Here is a 23,615-nt window from a genome sequence, read left to right as displayed (position 1 = left end):
CCTTTTTTTTTTCTTCCCCCCCCCCTTTTTTTTTTGCTTGGATTTCTGAATTAGTTCCATGAAAAATGTATTTACTGAATTTACTAATTGTATTACTGTCATTTCTGAATTAGTTACATGAAAAATGTTACTTTAAGCTTTAAAATCGGGGTAAAAGAAACCTTTACTATTTTAATGTAATCTCAGTCACTGGTTCATAGGTTAAATTTGTGTCTTGGTGTAAAAAAGAACGGAGAAATACGAGAAGTAATAATAACAATAAAAAAATGACATACAACAAAAGAGTTAATTATAGTTATATCTTGTATATAGAGCATTAAAAATGATAATGAGTTGTCAGCAACAAGTAATTTTAACATTTTTTTGCTAACTGTGCCAGATGGGCGCTCATGTAGAGGGGTAAGTGGGGGCTCAAGCCCCCCTTAAAAATTAGAACTTTATAGCTTTTAGTATTTTTTTCTTTGCAAAAATGAAAAAACATTTTTTATCCAGCCATTAATGAATGAGTTATTTAAAAAAAAAGAAAAAAACAAATTTTAATAACTCTAATCTGTACTGAAATCAGTTTCTATGAAGAAAACTGTTCCTCATGGGGAAAATATCTGAGCCCTCCCCCCCCCCCATTAAAATTTTGCATATGGGTGCCCATCACTGTGCACCTTCCAAAATGATATCTTTCGCACTTGTTTGGCATTCCGACCAGAGGTTTCCTTTCAAGGTTGTTGTGGATTGAAATGAATAACTGGTTTTGTAAATAATAAACACGTTTTTGGAGAATCACTGCTTGTGTACCTTTTGATTAATTGAAGTTATTCAATGTATAAATTAAGTATAATTGATAATATGAAAAATAAACTTAATAAATCTACTCAATTTTGCTCAAGTACTTGATTTTATTTTAGTGTGATTAGAGGCTGTCCATGAATGAGGTGGCGCTTTGGGGAAGGGGGGGGGGGGGTGAAAATAATTTTGACGTAAAATTTATAGACAGCCCCTTATGCATCTTCCAAAGCACATTATCAAAATGTTACATAGAAATTAAATCTGTTTGCTTTTGTTTTGAGGAAGTGAAAAATTAATCGTCAGAAAGTGGTGTACGAACAATTTTAATTCTTTACTTCACGATTAACTTATCAGAAATGCTCGTTGTTTTTCATGTGTTTAATTATTAAAAACATTTCGTTATTTGACATATCTATTCGCTGACAAAGTTTTGCATTTGATGTCATAGTTTAGATAACTAATCAAATTTTCAGCCGCAACAAAAAACGATAAGCTAGGTTATGAGAGAGAGAAAAAAAGTCAGCAGTGCAAAAAAAAAAAAATCCAATTATTTTTAGTTACAGATTTTGATTTGTTTCATGCTAAAAATTCTAGTGTGAATGTCTCAATTTGCAAATTCATTTGAACGGCAACTTTAAATTGAAAATTTATTGGGGGTGAAAATTAAGAATTGAATTTTCGGAAAATTTGTGCAAATTCAATGGCACGAAAGAGCAATTTTTGAGAATTTAGATCAGCATATGGTAAAATATGCCGTATTGAACACGAACTTGCCCAATGTGGGACTTGTACAATGCTGATTTTAAAAGTAAATTCTTATTTAAAGTAAGCACTAAACGGACTCAGCAAAATTGTACATTATTACATATATATATTTACGTGAAGTTGCCTAAAACCGGAAAATGTCACGTTTTTGGGGAAAAAATAAATGGTCACTTAAAGTATCCAGCTATATTTCAAATGTCAATGCAAATTAAGAGTTGCACCATACATGAAATGATGACATATCTTTATTCCCGTTTTTGATTTTCAGACTGCAAAGCATTACATTTATTTGATTTACCTCCAGTTTCATGGACATTTAAAATCTCCCCCCCCCCTCTACATTTATCGAAAAGAATAATTGAAACTGGGGGGCGGGGAATGTTGTGTCGACGAAACTGGGGGACACCATTGTTTTTTTTTTTTTTTTTTTCTCTCTTGCATTGTTGGATAAACAATCAAGAGCTGTTCCAGGATTTTTCAAGTAGGGAATGATTGGATTTATTTATTTATTTATTTTGTTTTGTTTTTGTTCACTCTAACAGGCACTATTAAATTATATTTTAGTTCCTTTTGCACGTTCGATTTAATAATTTTGCAACATCAGACCTCAGACTTCAAAAAGATCATATGTCTTTTAACTTTAAAGTGCTTTTGTCAACCTTTAACTTTTTTTTTGTTGTTAAATAGGTGTCGAAAAGTTTAAAAAATATGCATTTAAAGAGTTTTTCTTGTAACTCACGTGCATGAGTACATGAACCTGTTCATTTAAGTGATAAAAGACTAGGAAGTATTGTGGTGTCCAAATGACTTTTTTTTTTCTTGTGTGCTTTTGCGCACACAGAGGTGCCCATCCCTTCTAATGTGCGATGGCGCACCCACTCAAAAATTAGCAATTATCAACTACCTCCATCACAAATGAGAGCCCCTTCCCCAGGGGCGGATCCAGAAATTTTTGTGTGGGGGGTCAAGTTTCAATGGCCAGCGTTATACATCCTTAAAACATAAGTAAATCAGGACTACCCAACCCTCCAAGGGTGATAGCACACCCCGTCATATGCTACGGAGCACCTCCCTAATAAATGAGATCAAACCTTTTCAAATACTCCCCCCCCCCCCTAAATTTTTCAATGCCACAATTAGCACCACGAGTCATATTCCCTAAAATTTTCTTCAAAAGTCATATTTCATTAGGTACTAGGCAGACAGGTTGATCACATAAACGTATAGGCTTTGAACATATGATATTACAGATATAAAATAGTTGGAAAAAGCACACACACACACATGTAGTTTGAGGTGGAAGAGTGCTCTGGAAAAACGTTAAAGTCATTAGAATTTTTTTTTTTTTTTTTTTTTTTTTTTAATGAACAACAAACTGAAAACAGCACAAATCCATCAGTGAACGAACTCTGTCAATCCCTTGAACTACAACGCGATGAGAAGAAGTATCTAACATTATAACCTAACCAAAAAAATGTTAACATTTATTGCATGTGCTATTTTTTCGGATGTAAAAATTTTTTAATTTAACAATAAGCATAGTAAAATTCTTGTCACAGGGGGATCAGCTGACCCTTTGACCCTCCCCTGCACCCCCCCCCCCTCCCGATGAGATCGAAACCCTTTGATATCAACCCCTTGAAAATTTCAATGGAGCTGTCTGCGTCACAAACCACATCCGTACGTGTCCTGGTGTACGTATGGCAGTAGCGTAGCTAGGGGGGGGGACGGTGCGCCCCGGGGTGGCATACTTTTGGGGCCATCGATTTTGCACATTTGATGTGAAAAAAAAAAATCTAATTTAGATAATAATTCTTTAAATCTCTTGCTGGAGGCAAAGAAAATAAAATCCTTCAAAATGTAAGGTTTTGAAATGACTACAGCTGCGCTTCTTAGTATTCAAATATTTCCATAGTGAACCTCTGAACCTTCCTCACTCCTTTAGCGTCTTCTAAGGTGCACTTAAATTGTATATTCAAAATTTAAATTTCTGAAAATATTTTTTTGAGAACTCGAACGCCAACAAAGGCTAAAACTGACTTCAGTTTTGATGAAGATTCGGAAGAGAAAAACAAAAACGTTACTTTAAACTGTGATTTTTTGATGTACATTCAGAATACTTCCCCGGGATAGGCGCCTGACACCTCTCCCCCCCCCCCTTTTTTTTGTTGGAAGAATGCGGATTAAATTAGTTTCCTTTCTTCCTGAAATATAGTTTTCAATTTTAAGTTCAAATATTTTCGATGGTTTAATGCAGAGTTTCCCAAACTGTGGTTCGCGGACCCCGGGGGTTCGCGAGTCTATGCCAGGGGGTCCGCTGTGCTGTCCAGCAAAAACGTTAAATATAATTGAGATTGACTGACGAGTAACGAGATTTTAATTCATAAAGGAAGCACTTTTATGAGGAATAAAAGTTCTTGCTTATGCAGGACGTGGCAGCCTCCCCCCCCCCCCCAGAACTCTTGGAAGTAAACATGCTACTCAGTAATTTTGTATACATGACGAAGTTCACATTGTTACAAAACTGTGTTAAGTAAAATATAAACATTGAGGGTTTTTCGCCTCCTGCTCATTTACTTCCTATTCCGGGTTGATGACTGCTAAAAAGCATGAAACTGCAGTCCTCGGATGGAATGACTGAGCAGCGGTGTATTTTATGTATTGCGGCACGTTTTTTCAGGAGGGATATTATACTTCAAATAAAACTTTTGCTCCAAAATTTTCAAGACTCATCCATTTACATCCATAATTAATAATTGAAATCCTAATGCGCCATAAAAGTACAACTCATATGAAAAATTAACACAGTTAAACTAGGCTAACAGTTCGCTGATTTCAAAAGTTCATTTTCATTAGTAAACTTGGTGTAGAAATTTGGTAATATTTTTATTCCTAACTGAATTCCAAATACAATTTGACTTTCATAACTCAAAATAATAATGTAAGAAATGAAAACCTGAAAAGAGCTCTGAAAAATAAACACAACAGTGAATAAATAAATAAAGTTAAACGGAAAAAAGTATAAAAATATATTAGAAAAAAATAGTGTCAAAACTTTTTTTTTTTGCGCTCTGAGGGGGGGGGGGGGGTTCGCGAAGTTCGTAATTTTTTCCGGAGGGGGACCGCGGAGGTCTGAAGTTTGGGAACCTCTGGTTTACCGTGTAGCAGAAACAGTAGCTACGCCACTGCGCATGGTTGGATTTTGTTGATGTAGCAGGAATACAATGATTGAGATCGTTCACATGGGGAAGGATTTGTCTTGATTCAAATCAAAATTCGCTGAATATTTTTATTCTGAAATTTCGGAAGCAGGAAAAAATTGAAGGATAAAAACTTTTTGCTCTTTTTTTCTCTGTTAAAAAAATGTATCCAGAACACTTGAGAATGCTATTTAAATACATTTTTTGCATGATTAAAACTGACCTTATTAGACCTGAAAATTCTAATTTGGAGTTAGTTGCTAGTAGCCCGTAGATCCATTTAACTTACTAGCCAGAGTTTTCACAACTAAATGAGTCTGCTGCCGACAGGATCTTAAATAAGAAATCTGCAGGAATAAAAGCAATTTGTTAATCTACATCAGTTGTTTCATAAAAGAGAAAGAAAGATAGAAAAGCGCAGGAAAAAGTTGCCAGTTTATTTATTTATTTTCATTCTCCATTATTATTATTCACTCGCCGTGTGACGAGTGAGTATTTTTAGAAAACTTTATATTTAATGCGTTGTGTTTGAAGGGGAGATTAGTAAAGAATAGGGCTAACATTGAAGGGCTGCATTTATAAGAAAGAGAAAAAGGAGTGCACTCTTTGTTTATAATTAGCTTGCTATTTAGACAAGTGATTTTTTTTTTTTCGAAATAATTATAAAAATCAAAGCTCAAATTAGTTTTAGTTCCAAAGAAATTTAATGAATGTAACGTTGGAAAATTTACGAACTTCATCGCATCAGGCATAACATTTTTGCTGTTTTTACTTTTACAGTCAGTTCCGACTTTTTACGTCTTTCGAAATCCAATCGCATCCGCTTCTGTACCACTTGCTCACTTTTGTTTACAGTGCGATTCTACAACTTAGACATTAATATCTTTGTATTAACGATTATTTTCGACTCATGTGTTTTATCTACTACTAAGGACTTCGCTCTACTGTTGAGGACGCTTAAATCCTTTTTGCCACTCCCATGTAAAAATGTATATCCAGTTTCATCTGCATTAATTCAAGCGAACACTATTTCTAAAATTTATCCTTTATTTTGCCAGGCTCACCAAAAATATTGTTTCTAAAAATTTTATAAACAATTATTTTATCTAATAAGTATTAATTTTGTTTAGGATGGTGATAAATTTCGAAAGTCAAGGTACTCTATTGTTTCAGAAAAATTTAGAGCTGGAAAACTGAGTTATTCAAATTGTTTTCAAAAGTTTTGGTATGTTCGTTTTTGCTGTTATAAAGAAGTAGCTTCAATATTTTGCTCAAGTCTTTTTGAGCAATGGCATAGGATAATGTTTTTCTTGTAACTTTAAAAATAGTATTAACAATAAATACAGTTAGTACTTGAGAAGTTAGTACTTTGAGAAGTTTTGAGCTTTTGAAAATTGGAGGATTATAAGTGTAATATATGTAGTAAGTAGAGTTTGTATTGCTGATTCACATGTTTTGGTGAAATATTTTTTCATATTGAGATTTTCTAATTGGCAGGTGTGCAATGTAGAGAAAATACAGTTGGTTCTCTGTTTAACGACTTTCTCTATTTAAAGACTACTTTTTACGGTCTAAGATCCTCCACTGTCGATTTAGAAAAATTCTGTTAAAGGATATATTCTACATAGAGTCGGTTTTTGGGGATACCTTGAAAGTTGTTCAATAGAGAATCAGCTGTAAGTGGAAAATGCAGTAACTTATTTTTATTTATTTATTTTTTTTTTTAACTTTCGAATCTTCAGTGTCATATTTCATTCGAAGGTGAAAGAGGTTTGTTGTTGTCAGTGCATATCTTCTGTAATAATTTGATTTAGTTGAATGTGCATTAGATCCTGCTTGCCACTCTCTTTGACCATTTAAATTGGCTAATTGCTTTTGTCCAGTGCTTGTTCAGCTTTCAACCAACCCCCTCTGTCTTTCTTCTCTCTCTCCCCCATGTGCAGCATGCTATGGAGACGCTGGTGGCCGACCAGAGTGCCACGGTCGAGACCTCCCAGGCGGCGGGCGGAGACCATTCCTCTGCCGTTGGTAGTGGCACCGTGGGCCAGGGAGAAAGTGGAGGACAGCCTCGTACCTCTTCGGCAGCCCAGGTCAGAGCGAACGGGACAGTGGTTCTGGCTTCCCCCGCCCAGGTCAAGCATGTGGGTACCCAATGTTCTTTTTTAATCTTTCTCTCTTTCCTTAGCTCTGCAAATATTTATATTGTGCCACTTACATCACACTTGGGCAGCTGCACGGTAACAGGTGTATCGATCGTTGTGGAAGGCAATGTACGATGTTTTGTTATCGAACCGGGGGGGGGGGAATCAATCTATGAGACCTTAATATGTCCTGTTTTGACCTCTCCTGATGACCTCTGGATCCTGACTATGAGGGAATAAAAACCTAATAGGATATGCTATGATGACTGTACAATTTATTTATGTATCCAGATGCTGTCCACAATATTGAGATTAGCCGTCTAAATGTGCTCAGCCATGTTATCCTCCTTGACAATAGCAACAGTCGAAAGAAAACTTAATGACCAAACCATATGGTACAAGAAGAAGTGGAGGACCAAAGCTGGGTTGGGTGGATAGGATGCCAATAGACAAGTTTTGTCTTTAGATCTAAAAATTTGAAGAGCTTCGCTGAGAATTGGGAAGGCTTTGGATGACTGGTGCAGAATCTCAGCTCATCCCGAGCTGTCGCATAATGGATGATGATGAATGTGCAGAAACTTGAAATATGTTAGATCGTTGTTTTGTATGAACTTTATGTGGAACATGTACTCTACTTCTATGTACGTACTTTGGTGCAACAACACCTAATGTCAAAAATATCCTTTTTAGAAAAAAATTTGCCGTAAAGTTTTTTAATTATTTTCTGGCTAAATCTAAATGTTACACCCGATTTCTGTGAAATTTTAAACACTTCAAAGCAGAATCGTCTTAAGCTACATTAAGAAGATGTATAGAACTAAAGTCATTGTCTTGCTTGAACACATTTAAAGTACTCTTACTCCAAGTGTGTGCTTGGAGTAAGTGCATGATGGATACAAATGCTGTGTAGAGTAGAACGGTTGATTGTTTCAATCAAGCATGGTTTAAATTTTGAAATATGACAAACACATACAAAAAAATGTGCAATGAGCATTTTAACATTTGATGAATGTATTTACATATCACTTCCTTCATGACAAAATTGATAAACTTTTGCCAAGTAAAATTACTTTTATTGCTCCTCCTCAGATAGCAGAGCAACGCAAGTGAAAATTTGCCATTTAATAGAATGAATTCGTCAAACTCATTTTTTTTTCTCCGTAAAATAGTATGTTTGATTTGTTTATTTTTTGCCAATAGCAGTGAAAAAAATCTTTAAAACACTGACTTAGTTATGAAGTTTGATGAAGTTTATTTAAGTTATGGTGTATCTGCCTAAAAAAAAACCACCTATGAGAAATAATGTGCATAATTATACCTGAATTACAAGTAACATTAGCTGTTTTAGCTCATCATAAAATTACTACAGTAAACTCTCGATTATCCCCAGTATAGGGTGGCATGGTAACGGCGGATAAGCCAGTTGGCAGATAACCCGGAAAATAGGTAAAAATGATACTAGTACAAGCAATAGCTAAAAAAATTCAGCAACGGCTGTATAAATATAAATGAAAATGAAAACAATAACTGCATGTAAAAAACATTTATGAAAAGCTAAAAAAGATCTCTAATTATGCAAATTTAATACTGCAAACAGAACTAGTTAAACGTATAAAACTGAGTTTCATTAAAATCATAGGGGAGAAGAATTTTTTAGAAAAAGACTGGTCCGGTCGCTCATCTACGCACTTAAGTAGTGTAGATCTTCAGCAATGAGTAGTGTAGACCTAAAAATCAGTCAGTAGTGTAGATCTTCAGCAATGAGTAGTGTAGACCTAAAAATCAGTCAGTAGTGCAGATCTAAAGCAGTAAGTAGTGTAGAGCTAAAGCAGCAAGTGGCGTAAAATTAAAAATCAGATTTCAACTAGTCGGGTTTCACTAAAGTTAAATGGTTTGATGTCATTAGAAAGGAAGGGGAAGAAAGATATAGGAATGTCTCAATATAAATTTTGCACTTGTTAACTTAAAATTTATGCACATACGTAAATTAGCGCTGAAAAAAACATTTTATCGAAAGTGTGAACAGCCACGGATGATCCCCCCTGCAAAAAAGCCGCCCGCAAACAATCAGGAGTGTACTTGTTGGAAAAACAAAAATTACCCAACTTAAGTAAATGATTATCCTAACTCCACACCAAAGCATTACATCACATTGGTTGTTGTTACTCTGAAAGTTTAATTCTTCGAAGATAAATTTGTATCATAAATGAAATTTGGTTGAAATCTGGCATTGGTAGTTGTTATTTGAGATATGTTGATTACTAAGTGGGAAAATAATTATTTAAATATGGTTCAAAAATTTTCAAAATTCAGCTGTTGGAATCGAGTTTATGTTCTTCATAAAGCTCATTTGTTTGTGTTATGACACTAAGATCTAACATACGTTGAGTTTCTGTAGGGTACACTGTAAAAGCACTCATTTTTGCGAGCCATGGTTTTCTCGAATTTGTCATGATCAAAAAGGTATTTTGCGAGGCTGAAATTTCGCTATTATGACAGGCTCATAAGCATCACAAAACTAAGTGCTTTTACAGTATTTTATGCAACAATTGATGTGTGTTACCATTGCCCACTTGCAGGCTGGCTGTTTAAAGTATCTGCTAAGATCTTCTATTTCTATGTGTAATGTTATGAAAACAATAAATGAGCTATTTCCTGTGGTAGTGATGAACCCTTAATAATCCTTCAGCTGGGTGAACTTAGACCTTTTAGTCAGGGGTGCCCCCCTTAATAGCAAGAGCTCACCACCTTAAATATTGCCGAAACCCGCCAAATGCACAAAATGCAAAGAGCAGAATTATGTGTTTTGGAGAGATAGGAAAAAACTTAACCTCAAAAAAACTTTCTGCAATATTTTTGCAGTTTGTGCTTTAAAAACATTGATTTTCTGATTTATTTTTCCTTCACAAAAGTGAATATTTAATGTGTATTGTATCAAAAAAGGTTGAAAAAATTCAAAGCAAAGAAATAAAATTTACTAACTGCCTGGTAAAATAATTTTTTATAGCTATTTAGCTTGAAGATTTAAGTTAAAGGAACTAATTTTTCAATTTGTTATTTTATAATAATTTTGTCGGTCTTTCTTGAAAAAAAAAAATCATGTACACACTAGACATGCTTCCTTCTTCAATAATTTTGTGCTGTAATTTTAATTTACTCTCATCTCTATCTTCCACCTAAAAGAGCTTAATTTAAACATTTTGCACTCCTTAAAAGCTCTCAATTTTATTTTGTAAAACCTGATAGAGTTTTGTAATAGTTTGGCAGCATGAATTTCAAGTTACAGAATGTGTTTTTGTGTGCTAAAATACTAAGACTTTTCAGCAAGTATTATCAGTTAATTAACAGAGATCATGAGAGAAAATTTTTATATAAGTTACTTATTATGAAGCAAATTAATCTGTAAGCTAAGAAGCTACTCATAGTGTGTTAGGTTTTTAAAAAAACAAGATCTCTTAAATTTTAGGCGATGAGACTTTCAAAACCTTGTTACCACTTTCGCCTATTTAAGGTTCTTAAATTTTGTTTTTCAGCATAGAATATTAACCTCACTAGAACTCTTTTGAAAATAAATATTAGAAAGACTTACTTTCTTATTTGCAAACTTTTTTGTGCTGATAGAAAAGAGGATTTTTGCTTTAAAATTAAGTCTATATAGATAATATATGAAGATAGCAAACCAAAAAGTACATTACTTTTGTTATAGATAATGCTCACTTTTAATAGCATTATGTTTGTATCTCCTTTATCATCGGAATTAAACAATTTTTATTAGACAAAATTTTTAGGATGTATAATGTTAGGGACCAATACACTTTCTAATTGATTTTGAAATTTTAAACTAAGTCCATTAAAAAAAAATCATGTGATGTTCATGTCCTATTATATATTGATTATAATTTTTTAGTATAAGAAGTTAATAAAAGGGGGGGGGGGTCTAACTACATCAATGAGTCAACCATTCTCAATTTTCTTTTGCAAAATCTTGTTTACTTAAGTGAAATGCTTAAAGAATTCAGATATAAAAAATTTGAAAACTGATTTTTTTTATTTTTTTTTTATTTTAAATATCCTAATTTAAGATTAAATCCTACCATAGCTGATTTATAACCATCTGCATACAATGTGTTATGGAGCAGTGAAAAGCAAAGATATAAAAATGAACACATTCAAAGTTTAAATCCATGGTAGACTTTCATTGATCTTTTTCATATCATGTTGTATAACTGCACCTACCAGTGCTACTATCTTGTGCCCCTAGACAAAAGAGAAGTTATCTTACCCTGTACTGGTCATCTCCAAATTTTTAATTTCGGCACTTACTTCCTTTTGTTTCTCACTGCCTCATTTGTATTGAAAATCCTACTTTACTTCTGCTATTAGGGTTTTTCTGATTTGAAATTTTTAAACCTGTGTTGCTTTTGATCTTTTAAAAACTGTAATAATTAAATCGATGCCTTTAAAATGCACTGTGGGTTAAATGTGATTGTTATGTGAATACATTTTCTGCTCTCATTATTTCAGTGATTCATGCATTGTGTAGGAGTTTTTTTTTTCTCTTACCATAATTATTATCTGATAAATTTTCTTAATAGTTTCAAATTATTCTCTATTTGATTTGTGGTCTTAAAGATTCCCTAAATAAATCAATTTTACACTTCACATGAGGGACAGGCGCAGATCCAGCCCCCCCCCCCCCACTCCCCGTAAACAACCAAGTATAACCTAATCAGTGTTTTGAAACTTATATTTCTTAACATTTGACCCAGACCCTTTTTTTGCCCAAAAATTGCACTTTGAACCCTTTTCTGATGATGACCCCTTCCTAAACCAGAAGCTGGGTCTGTCCTTGATTAGGTGTAACTATCTAACATTGTCTTAATATGATTATATAATATAGTACTTAATATGAGAGAGAAAGATCCATTAGTTAAAGACTTTTGATCTTAGTAATTTTTTTAAGTTGTATTATTACCTTTATTTTATTCTTTCATTTAAGTGGGAGGAGGCAGTCTTGCATAATCTTAGGGACTAAGAGGGACTAATGTTAGGGTTAGACGAACGCGCGAACTGTGTTAGCAGAAAATTTTTGGCTCTGCAGAAATTTTTTTTTTTCAAACTGCTGACGTTGATTTAAAACAAAAAAAAAATTTTTTTTTCAAAGAAAATCCCAGAGTTTATTTCTGTTAAAGCCTTTCTCCAAAAACCTTTTAAAGCACATGTGCAAAAAAAAATGGTTTTGACAGTTTTCTTCAGTTGGTGAAAAATAAGCAAACTATATGTAATTGTAAAAAAAAAAAAAATTAAATGATTTAAAGCACTTTTTTTTGTCTCTTTCATATTTGAATATAAATTTAATTTTTTATTCAAGGGTGAGTCAGACAAAATAATTATTTGCAGAAAATTTTCCAGTTAGGATTTGTGTTCGCAGAAAGCTTTTCATTTTATCTAAGTCTGGGTGAAGGTGAAAGATATATACCCAAGGTATACACTCCTTACATTTTATCAAAAAAAAAAAAATCGTAATACATCCGGCAATATGTAATTACATTATGTTTCCAAAATCTGGGAGGTGGGGCAATCGACTAATGGTTCCCATCTCAACAAAGGCGATGATGATACATCCCATCATGCGCAATGGAACTTCTGCCCTCTCCGTAAAAAAATTTAATTGCATAGCCTGTAGTCACCCCTGTTATTTGTATACAATATTATTTCTAATACAGCAGAACTTTGTTAATCAAAATCTCTATAATCCCAATAACATTTAATCCGAATATAACTTGCTTTATATTTAGAGTTTCAAATAGATTTATCATTTATTGTCTGCTTTATTAGAGGTTTATAGTGTGTACATCTTTATAAAGTTATATAGTGTAAATGTTTGCTCTATCTTTTGTATGTTTTGTATATACTTCGTAATATTCTTCTAGTGATAAATTTAAATATGTGATTAAAATTAAATAGAAAAGGTAGCACATCATCAAAATTCTTCAAAAAATTCATATTTGCTGAGAGACTTAAGAATAGTGGGAGTAGAGCCTGGAAGTGTGATATTTATCTATGTTTTCACATGAACATTTTAACCAAGATTTAATAGCATTATGTTTGAATAAAGTGACCTGACCAAACATCTTCATTTTGGCAGGACAGTCCTGAGTTTGACTCACCATCTCACTGTCTGAATGCCTTGCCAAATCGTCCCTCTTTTTTGACAAAGTCTTGCTTTTCTGTTAATGTTCCTTCAATGAGGAAAAATATAAATAAATGGATCTTTCACTTTTTTTAAAATCTATATATATATATAAAAATCTCGTGTCACGATGTTTGTTCGGGGTAAACTCCGAAACTACTCAACCGATTTTTCTCAAATTTCATATGTATGTCTCATTTGGTCCAACTTAAAAGATAGGATAGTTTTAATAATTTTTTATTGCAAATTTCATAGTAATTATGCAATAATTGTGTGAATTAATTGCTTAGTTCTAAAAATTCTTAATAGATGGCAGTGTAAGTTAATTAATTGATATAACTCTAACATCATATGACTTACTGCTAAAAACACCATGATAAAAAAACTCGGAAATGTTGCTTAGAATTTCCATATGACATTTCGGGATATTACAGGTTATTATTCACTTCCTGAGAAAATCAACTATATTTTTCAAAACATTTCCTTGAATTGCTACAAATTGCAGATTTCACACCGTTGTGACAAAAAAATTTCTCCACCAGTATCAAGATTAACTAAACACATTTAATAGGTGTATCGGTTTCGGAGCGATTACTGTTCGTCCAGTTTGACTCAGCACCCAATGAGTGCGAAAAGATATCTGGATCACGAAGCTTTGCAAGAGTTGCAGAGGAGTTACATTCGAACTACTTGCTTGAGAGTCTGTCTTCGCGTTGGCAATGTGTGCATTAATGCTTTGAGAGCTTTCTTAGAAAATCAGGAAGGTTCCAGATTGTTATAATAAACCTGCGTTAGGCTTCTCTGAAGGTGCCATAATCATAACTGCCTTTGACCAAGAAGACTACTGAATTCTTCAAAAATATTCCAGGTTAATTTCAGGAAGGTTGTTGAATTTAAGCGGAAAACAATTATTTTCTTTATTTTGTTCCCCAAGACATTTTTAATATCATTAATTCTTGCAAAGATACGTTCGCAGCAGAAAATTGTAGTGACAATTGCATTGTCAGGCATTGCTGCTACTTTTTTTAGATGGTAGACGAACAGCACATTCAGCTTTAAAGTTGCCTATTAGATATTCATAACAAACAAAACGCAATGTGTAACATTAAAGAAAAAAAAACGTGGAATGGCTGTAGTGTTGCAAGAGAGTGAAATTATAATTTGGGATAAGTGTACTATGGCTCATGAGTAAAAGCATTCATTCCAAGCACATCCTAGGATTGTGCAAGATTTGAACGGCAACGATAAACTTTTAGGCGAAATTGTTTGAATACTGTCTGGGACTTCCGGCAGACATTACCAGTTATTCCGATGAAATCAACGCATGCTTAAAACAATCGTTTTTATAGCGTAATGTCGAGATAATGCGATTGGCCATGAACATGTGATTATCAAAGCAAAATAATCTAATCACACAAGTATTTTCTAAGCAATTGCTGGGTATTGGAAACGGTGAAATTGAACTGTATCAAATTATACAGTACAACAAATAGCCAGACAATTTCTACACTGCGGTTGAGACAAAAAGTGAACTAATTGAGAGTCTATTCCCAGATAAATTAAATTTTTTAAAAATCATAATTGCCTCTGTAAACGTGCTGGTTTTGTAGCAGTTTTGTTTTCGGTAAACATTCCCGAACAGACAGGAATATTTGTGGATCGTCAATTGTCGACTGTCAAATACATATCCCGATGCATGTCGCAAATTGTATTTATTGGTCACACAAAGTCATTGGGAGTTGACACTTTCTAATGCAGGTTTGACTTAAGGAGTAACACTATTCATCAACTGTTTAAAACAATTTTGACGACATACTATCTAACACAATCATCATTTTTTAAGGAGAAACTATATAACTTTCACGTTTGAAGACGTATTTCATAAAGATTAACAAGCACACAAATGTCCAAATCCAGACTTCACACCAGAGATGAGTATGAAGCTTTAGTTTAAACTGAAGGTTTTTGCCTTTCAATTTCAAATTTACCACTTAGTTATTATGATATGCCGTCACTTGATAGTTGAGCTATCGACTCGATGAAAACAAAGCAGTAAACATTCCAACTGAATTTTTAAATTCCCTGGATACACCAGGAATGCGACTACACGATTTCCGGTTGAAAATTGGCTCAACAATTTATTCTTTTTCGCGATTTAAACCCACCTAAATTACGCAACGGTACACGTTTCTTCATCAAAAGTCGACAATTTTGACGGGAAAATTTAAAGGAGAAATATTTGTGTTGCCACGTAATCCATTAATAGCGTCATAATTTTCAAACACATTTGAAAGGCTTCAATTTTTGATTCATTTAGCTTTTGCAAAGACCATAAATAGATCTCACGAACAAACAATGTCTTCTTTCTGTTTGGACTTGAAACATAAATATTTCTCTCATGGGCAACCATATATCGCCTACTCACAAGTGGAAAGTTATCATACTTTTCGTATTAGCAAAAGACTGGTTAAGCAAGAACATTGTGCACAACTTAGTGCTTAGACAGTTTTCAGTTTTCAAATAACAGAAACAATAGTTTGAAGTCAATGTTATCTACTTCATTGAAAAAATTTAATTTTATATGTTTTTAATTTAGTTAGTGTATTTTGTAAAGAAGTTATTGATTACAAACTATAGAGAAAGCTGAGGTGAATAAAATGTAGTGTAGAATCTAAAAGTGTATGGTGGTTTACGCTTAGTTTCTACATTCGGTTATTTTACAATCAGTTTCGATATTTACTATCACTTTCAAGTTATTTTTGCTTTTTTTTTTGGCCGAAGTCATACTTACAAAAATTTACTAAGCGTAAGTATAGTGGTTTTTCCATAGAAAATTTAGTTAGTACTTACTGAATTCAATAAGTACTTTCTTCAGCCTGCACTGTAAAAAAAAAAAAAAAATCCGAAACGTTACTGAGTAAAAATTTTTGATACTTGCCTGCAGTTCTGACTAAGCTCTGGCTATGTTTGCATTAATGCTTATAGAAGTTCCTAAATAAATCAGAAAGGTGCTAAGCTTTTTTTTAATCCCTTCCTAAGTTTACACTAAAGTTCTAGAAACACGACTGACTTCGAACGGGAAGATCTTCGAATTTATCAAGAGGCTTCCGAGATAATTTCAGGAAGGTTATTAACTTTTATCGGAAAACTTTCCGGGTTTTGGCATGACATGTTACTGGGAGAAATTGGCCACATCAGCTGCCCATAATTTTTCAAGAACATTTATGAATCGTTTTTACATTGAATCACGCCCATTATCAATCTCTTATGTTTTAAAATCGGCTATACTATTTTAAGCTCTATTAAAAAATTTATTTGATTCTATTAAAATAATGAGTTTATTTTAATCCAACTTCTTTGCCACAGCAACGCGTGGCTAGGTCAGCTAGTATATATATATATATATATATATATATATATATATATATATATATATATATATATATGTATTCATTATTAACTTTAAAATCCCTTATAACCCAGATGAACTTTTTGTGTTTATCCAAGGAAGATCAAGAACTAAAGAAAAAGCTCCTTTTGGGACTATTTCTGCAAATAAAAATAGCTTAATGAATGCACCAATGGATCAATCACATTAAAATTGTCTGCTCGAGAAAGACTATGATGCAATTTAATTGTTAGAAAATTATTAGAAAAATCGCGATGATTTAATAATTTTCCGTTGTGATTTTCTATTTATTAACAAATAAAATGTTTGTAATTAATTTAAGACAGGTTTTTAAAATGTTTTTCAGTTTTCACTCTTTGATTCTGCTTTTGCGCGGAACATGGATAGTTCGATAATTGAGAAATCCGCTCGGTTATCAAATTTTTGTGTGAGTAAGAAATTATAAAAAAATGCAGAAGTATAAAACTTTCAGATCATAATTATTTGTTTTACTTTGTATATCTGTTTACGAAACATTATTTAGCACAAACAGTAACTTTCAGTTCATGTATTCATTGTTTAGATATTAGTAAATCAATTCTTTAACTAAAACAAGCCATACTTGCTTAATGAAATTATTACAAAGTGTTTGTGACATCTCAAATTAATTACTTTGGGGTAAATAATGAAAGTCTAATTCATGGCTATGTGTTTCTTTGGGGAAAGGTATTGTGTGCATAATTCATCAAAATTTTAAGAAAAACTTGAGATAAGCTGTTAAATTTGCATCAATTACCACTCATATGCTCTAAAAACCAGACTTAGCAAAATTTTGTACTTTTTTTCTCATTTTATTTATTTATTTTTAATTCTTTTTTTTTTTTCTTTTCTTTTTTTTTTTTTTTGCTGTCATTAAAAGTCCTATAGCTTTTAGTTGTCTTTTTTTTCTTTCCTTTTTTTCGTGTGCTTCCCCCCTCCCCCTTCAGTCCCAGTTGTCGCCTCTTTTGGTTGCCATGTTGCTTCATACTAACCCTATGGAAATAGATATTTGAGTACTCTTTGTTTGCATATGCAAAGTGAATGCATTTAACATGAAGCTAAATATCATTTTGTGTTAACCTATTTTTCATGTTCAGCATTTTCGTTGTAAATGAATTTCATTACCAAAAGCAGTGAGCATGAAGCAAGCATTCAAAAATTCAGGGCTTGTTTTATTTTGCAGCCATAAAATTAGATTTGGCAAATTATTCTAGGATTTTTTTTTATGAGATCTAATATTACTTATTTATTTAATGAGTCTTTAGACTCATTAAATATATGTGTTAAATAAGTTAAGAGAGAGAGAGTTAATAGTGATTGTGTTAGATAGTTAAATTATTAATTTATAATGAGTAATTTATGTTTATGGATGTAACTAAGTATTTAAGGTTTTTCTAAAATAAATTTACTTTATGTTTTGTAATTGAAACTTATAGGGTAAATTCTTAGCGAATTAGTTTCCTCCACTTGGAAGAAATCTATTTTGGAGAGGGGGGGGGGGAGTTTTTTCTCATAGGTTTTCCACTTTGCAAGAAACTTGTCAACACTGATTTCTAAAATCTTGTGTAAGAGCTGTTAAGGCATCACAAATAAAGCAGTTCAAACAATTTGTTTCTTAATATTTTGTTCTGTGAAAAATTTAGTATTTGTTTTTGCTAACATCAAAATAAAAAGTTTGGATAGTATGATGTAAACTTTTAGTTACAGGAGTTGAAGGTAATTTTCTTAATGCCCCTTTCTTAGAAAATGATCTGATTACTGCTGTGATTTCTCTATACAAACTCCAAAAACAAACAAGCAAAGGACATCAAAGAATTGTCTGTCAGGGGTTGCTCTCTTCATTACAAGCAGCTACTGGATCAAGCAGGAGATTCTTTTTAATAGGCTACTCTAAAAGAGATGGCTTGGTTCTACTAACAGCATAAACAGCAGAGGAACAATGCATTTTGTATATCCAAGTTTTTTATACTGGATATGAACATTAATTAGTTAAAATAAAATTACACTTCAGGATTTTTGATAAAGTTTTTCTTGGAACTCTTGTTTTTACCATGGTGAGATGCATTTTATAAATTTAGCATTATGTACTGAAAATGAATAATTTAATGTACTGGATCACTTATTATTGATTGCAGTTATAAGAATACTAATCCAAAGAAGACTTGATTTAAGAGCAATGAAAGCTCATTTTATTGTATGTGAATGAATGTATTTGTAAAAAAGGATTACTTTTAGAATGTTCATGTGAAAACATTATGATCATGTACGAAAACAGGAAATAGAAGTTAAGAAAGTATCAGAACTGATTTTGATCTGCTGAAGTACTAATACTCTTATCAATTCAATCCAATAGAAAGGATTTTGTTACTACAGAATGAATTTAGCTAACATTTACCACTTATATACTGTTCACAAGTAGATAAGTATCAGTACTTTAAACTATACAGATGTCGAAAAATAATTATAATAAATCAGAATTACATGAAACTACGAGGTTGCTACATTTTCCTATAAGCACTTTTCATTGCAGCAGAAAATTAATTTAATAATGGATTCTTTTTGTTTTCGAATTTTATTGATCTTGCATTTTTGCTATCAAATTTCACTTAAATAGTTTAGCATATTTGCTTTTTTGGTGGTATTTTTCCTTGTTACTAGAATTTCATGCAAAATTTTAAACACTTCAAAATTATTCTCTCTTTTATTCAGTGCCTGCTAAAGTGTATTGAGTATTTGTTCACAAAGCAAGGAAGAAAATTTTAATAAAATACTTTTGTTCCCATAGCAGAGGAATGGAGGAACGGTTTGCTTTCCATTGGCTTTTGTTAATTTAGAATTAACTGAAAGCGATCAAACTCGGTTGTAATATTGCTGAATGTTATGTGAGTTTGAACTTTTGCACTACAGGTGGTTTCTTCTTCATCACAGAACACTCAAGCCATTGCGGTGCCACAGGCTGGGGGCGGCGTATCTATTGTCCACGTTGCAATACCAAATCAACCAGTTCATGTACAGTCAGTTATTCAACCTGGACCCAATCAGCAATCTGTGATACAGGCACCAGGAGGTGCTACCCTCCAATCTGTACAAGTAAGGATTTATATATTTAAGTTTCTTTTTAACAGTTTACTTTTTATTTATGTCTATTTTTGGCTGTCCTAGAGTTCTAATTATTGCGAAGTATTTTAGTTGAAATCAGTAGGACTTAAAATGGCTTTCTTTCTTTCTTTTTTTCCCCCTTTTTAGGAACTGAACATTTTGAATATGATTCCCCGGACTCGGACGGGCTCCGTTTATAAGTTTTCAGGCTTGACCTTTTAAAACTGAGCCCGAACTTATCTCTAATCCACACACAGATATAACACTTGGTACCTGCACAACTGAGCTCAAAATTTTCAGCTGGTCAGCAGAAACTATGCTGATGTCTAATTTCAAAATACAATAGAACCTCATTATTCCAGACTAATCAGGGATCCATGTTTACTGAATTAATGAAAGCACAGATTAAACAAAATAGCCTATAAATTAAGCCAAGGTACTTGAACAAGCTACTGTACATGTACATATACATTAAAAATTATATTTTGAATTTACAAGAATTGGATATGAAACTACATAAAAGAAAGGACATACATTATTTTACTTACAGTAAGTACGAGGTGAAAAAACTACTTTGAGGCCCATCTTCACTAACCACACTTGGTCCACTCACTCGCTGAATGAAATTACTGATCTTTTGTTGTTTTACTTCAGTGCTCATTTCTTGAATAATTAATTGATGGAGATGTCTCAAATGTGCGTAACTGTTTTAACTCGCCTTTTGTTTATATAGAATGGCTATCTAAATTGCTGTCCGGATTAAGCAAAATCCAGTTTAACAGGGTCTAAATTAATTAAAGACTTACTTTTAAAAAATTCAATATTTAGGGTTGTTTTTCTTAATTTATATGGGATTAAAATAAAATAATAATAATATATATATATTTTTTTTCATTTTTAGTTGCCAAAAAATGTCATTTTACTAAATAAACTAACCGGTTCTGGATCTGTGATACACAGCACTGATGGTGATGCCAGTGTTCATCCTGTACAGGTAATTAAATCTAGTCTTTAGTGGATATTTGTTATTTCAATAACAATGCCTTTGAATTGTTCCATTATTCAAACTATTTATTAAATCCTGATTTAGGGTCAGGTTTGGTAATTTTTTTACAATCTTTTAGTTTTATTTATTTGTTTTATTTTATTTTTTGCTGAAATCTAATTAGTACCAGCAGCAATGCAAAGTGTTGTTTCAAGAAGTCATGAATTTGAAAATGGGTCGTTAAAACTCTTCATGCAATACATGAAAAACACCGCCTGCGTACACTGAAATGTTCTTGATCTAAAAAACAAAACCTTTTTATTCAGGAATACGAAAATTTATGTGTCAGATAATTTTTGAAAATCTCAAACATGCAGTTAAACATTCCCAATGTTTTTCTGAACTTCTTAAATTTTTACCTTTTGCAAGGAAAGTTCATAATCACTTATAATGGAAAAAAAAACTTTTTTAAAACATTCCCCCACCCCTAAAATTGTAAGTTTTGGATCCTATACTGGTTTAACTTAAGAAATTCCTACTTAAATTTAGAAAGTCCTTTTTAAAACTAAAATATTTTTCATTATATTTTTTTGGTTGCTGAGTCTTCCTAATTATCATCTTTCAATGCTGCCAATCCTGGTATCATACTTCCCCCTAAAATGTTTTTTTAGGTTCACAGCATAGAAAATCTGCCTCAACTGCACTAACTTTCAATGTTTGTTACATCCAGCACAAAAGAAACTAAATTCATGATTTCACTCCAATCAAAATTAGTAAATAAATGGCAGTTATTTTTATTTACAAAAATGCATAAAAATAATTTTTGAAAATCTTCATCTTTTTTTAAGTGTTAGGCTCCAGGGCCCAATGCAGGCAAATTTTGCTACCGTTTTTCAGTGCCTTCACAAAAATCGTATTTCAAAACTGGTACTTTCACGAAAATAAATAAATAAATAAAAATAAATTTCAGCATTACTTGAAAATCTACACAACTCTCAAAATTAAGTACACTAATGAATGCTCTTCTAACAAAAACTACAAAATTCTTTTTTTTCCTACTTGATTGCCAAATGTATTTTATTTGCTTGATAAAATTAGAACTTTTCCTGCAAAAATTATGTTTTATGTGTTATAGTTTTCAATTTATTATAGTATCCCTTAAGCTTTTTAAAAAAGTGAAAATTTGAAAACTTTTGCAACTTTACTCATTAAAAAAATGATTTTTACGTTAAATAATTTAAATTATAATCATTTTAGTTAATCACAACTGCCAAGGATGAGGACGGCACAGTAACACTTGTGTCATCAGAAGATCCTAAAAAGCGAAGAGAAATTCTCGCCCGTAGACCTTCTTATCGCAAGATTTTGAATGAGCTTTCTGCAACAGATGCACATGGTGCTGCTCTTCAAGCTACCACTGCAGTGTTGAAGGAAGAATCTCCAGATCATGGCATGACAGACTCTAGTCAGGAACAAGACGGTAGTACTAGTACAATCACTGTAGGAGGCACACAGTACACAACTACTGGTTTATTAAAAGGTATCTATAATTTTACTCCACAGAATGATTCTACATCATTTGTGCTCTAAACCATCAGAAAAAAACTGCTTTAACTTAAAATGGTCATACAAAAAAAAGGAAATTTGCAGGAAATTTATCGATATTGTTTTTATATTAATTGATAGTTTTCTTTTTACATCAAGAAACTTATTTTAGTTTTAGAAATAAGTTTTAAATGCTAAATTAAAGAGGGGTTTTTTTAAGTAAGCCAATTGAGATGGATATTCAGTTGTTGCTAAAAAAACTGATGTTATAAGCGAGAAGGGACGCTCAATTTAGTTTTAGACACGAAGATCTTGTTTTCATTTGAATTGTTTCCAACCCTGAACATCTTGATATGCAATTCTATTTTCTCCAAGCTTTATAAATAAGCTATATATACAGTATGACCATGACGAGTTGGCATTTGCCAATCATTTGTATACATCACCTTGAAATCAATCGAGTCGGAAGAAGGATGTTTGCTGTATTTACTAGGTTAATTTTTCTATCAAGTCGAATAAAAGAGGAAATTTCACTTCTGTTGAATTATGTTATAAAAGAAAAATAGTTATATTGTGAGAAGAGGGGATGTTTGTTATATTTAAAAAAAAATTATGTTTTGCCTTTGTGAGAAATTGACTTTATAGGGTCTCAAAAGAGGCTAAAGTGTAATGAACTACTGAAAATTTGCCATCTGCAACATTTATTTTATTACATTACTATCGGTACCCACACAACTTTGCCTGTAGTAGAGAATTAAAAGATTGTTTGGTTAGCCTGTATGGAAAAGAATGGTGGTGAATTTCTCGCCAATATGCTATGTTAATTTGCTCGTCCATATTATGGTAATTTACTCATCCATGTTATGGTAATTCACTTGGTAGTGCTGCAGAAGAATTAAATCCACCAATGGTGGCATAAAATTGCAATAGAAAATGAAAAAAATTGAATTTTTGAAAAATTGCTTCAAGGTGCTCACTCCTAGGCTATGAAGTAATTCTGTGCCAAGTTTCATGAAAAGCGGCCAAGCAGTCTAGGCGCTATGCACATAACAGACATTCAGAGACAGACTTTCAGCTTTATTATTAGAAAAGATAATTCACTTGAGATTGTAGTAAATATCTTGAGTGTGTGAACTTACTTTTTAATTTATCATTTGCTACTCAAAATTTTTTGATGTTATATAAAGATATTTATAAAGAATAATGTGCGTAAGTTTAATGGTTAATACTAGAGATTTTTGGAAGCAGTAGTTAAATTTAAAGAAATGTATATGTTTGTGTTTTGTGATTACTTATTGAGAACTGTTTAAATTCTGGCTATAACTGCTTTTAGTTGATGAAAAAGAAAAAATTACAAGCTTTCAGTTCTTTTTTGCAACGTTATTTTTGCCTTTCGATTCTTTATTTTTCTCTACCTAAATCACCTTCATGAAAATAGACTTCTAAAACAAGACATGGCCAAGTGCCAACTTGTGAG

At 32.4% G+C, this 23,615-nt stretch overlaps 1 protein-coding gene across 1 annotated transcript in view; it reads left to right on the top strand.

Moving 5' to 3' along the window:
* The first annotated feature begins 667 nt into the window (after positions 1-667).
* LOC129216124 (cyclic AMP-dependent transcription factor ATF-1-like) overlaps positions 668-23,615 on the top strand; it is a 34,985-nt gene continuing 12,037 nt past the window's right edge. Inside the window, exons 1-5 of the mRNA XM_054850283.1 lie at positions 668-718; positions 6,692-6,889; positions 19,417-19,599; positions 20,510-20,602; positions 21,851-22,133. Of these exons, the coding sequence (XP_054706258.1) occupies positions 668-718; positions 6,692-6,889; positions 19,417-19,599; positions 20,510-20,602; positions 21,851-22,133 (808 nt within the window). The remainder of the gene's footprint in view (positions 719-6,691; positions 6,890-19,416; positions 19,600-20,509; positions 20,603-21,850; positions 22,134-23,615) is intronic.

Source organism: Uloborus diversus, chromosome 1 (assembly GCF_026930045.1).
Source record: "Uloborus diversus isolate 005 chromosome 1, Udiv.v.3.1, whole genome shotgun sequence".
Classification (NCBI taxonomy): domain Eukaryota; kingdom Metazoa; phylum Arthropoda; class Arachnida; order Araneae; family Uloboridae; genus Uloborus; species Uloborus diversus.
This window is presented reverse-complemented; position numbering and strand designations above follow the sequence as displayed.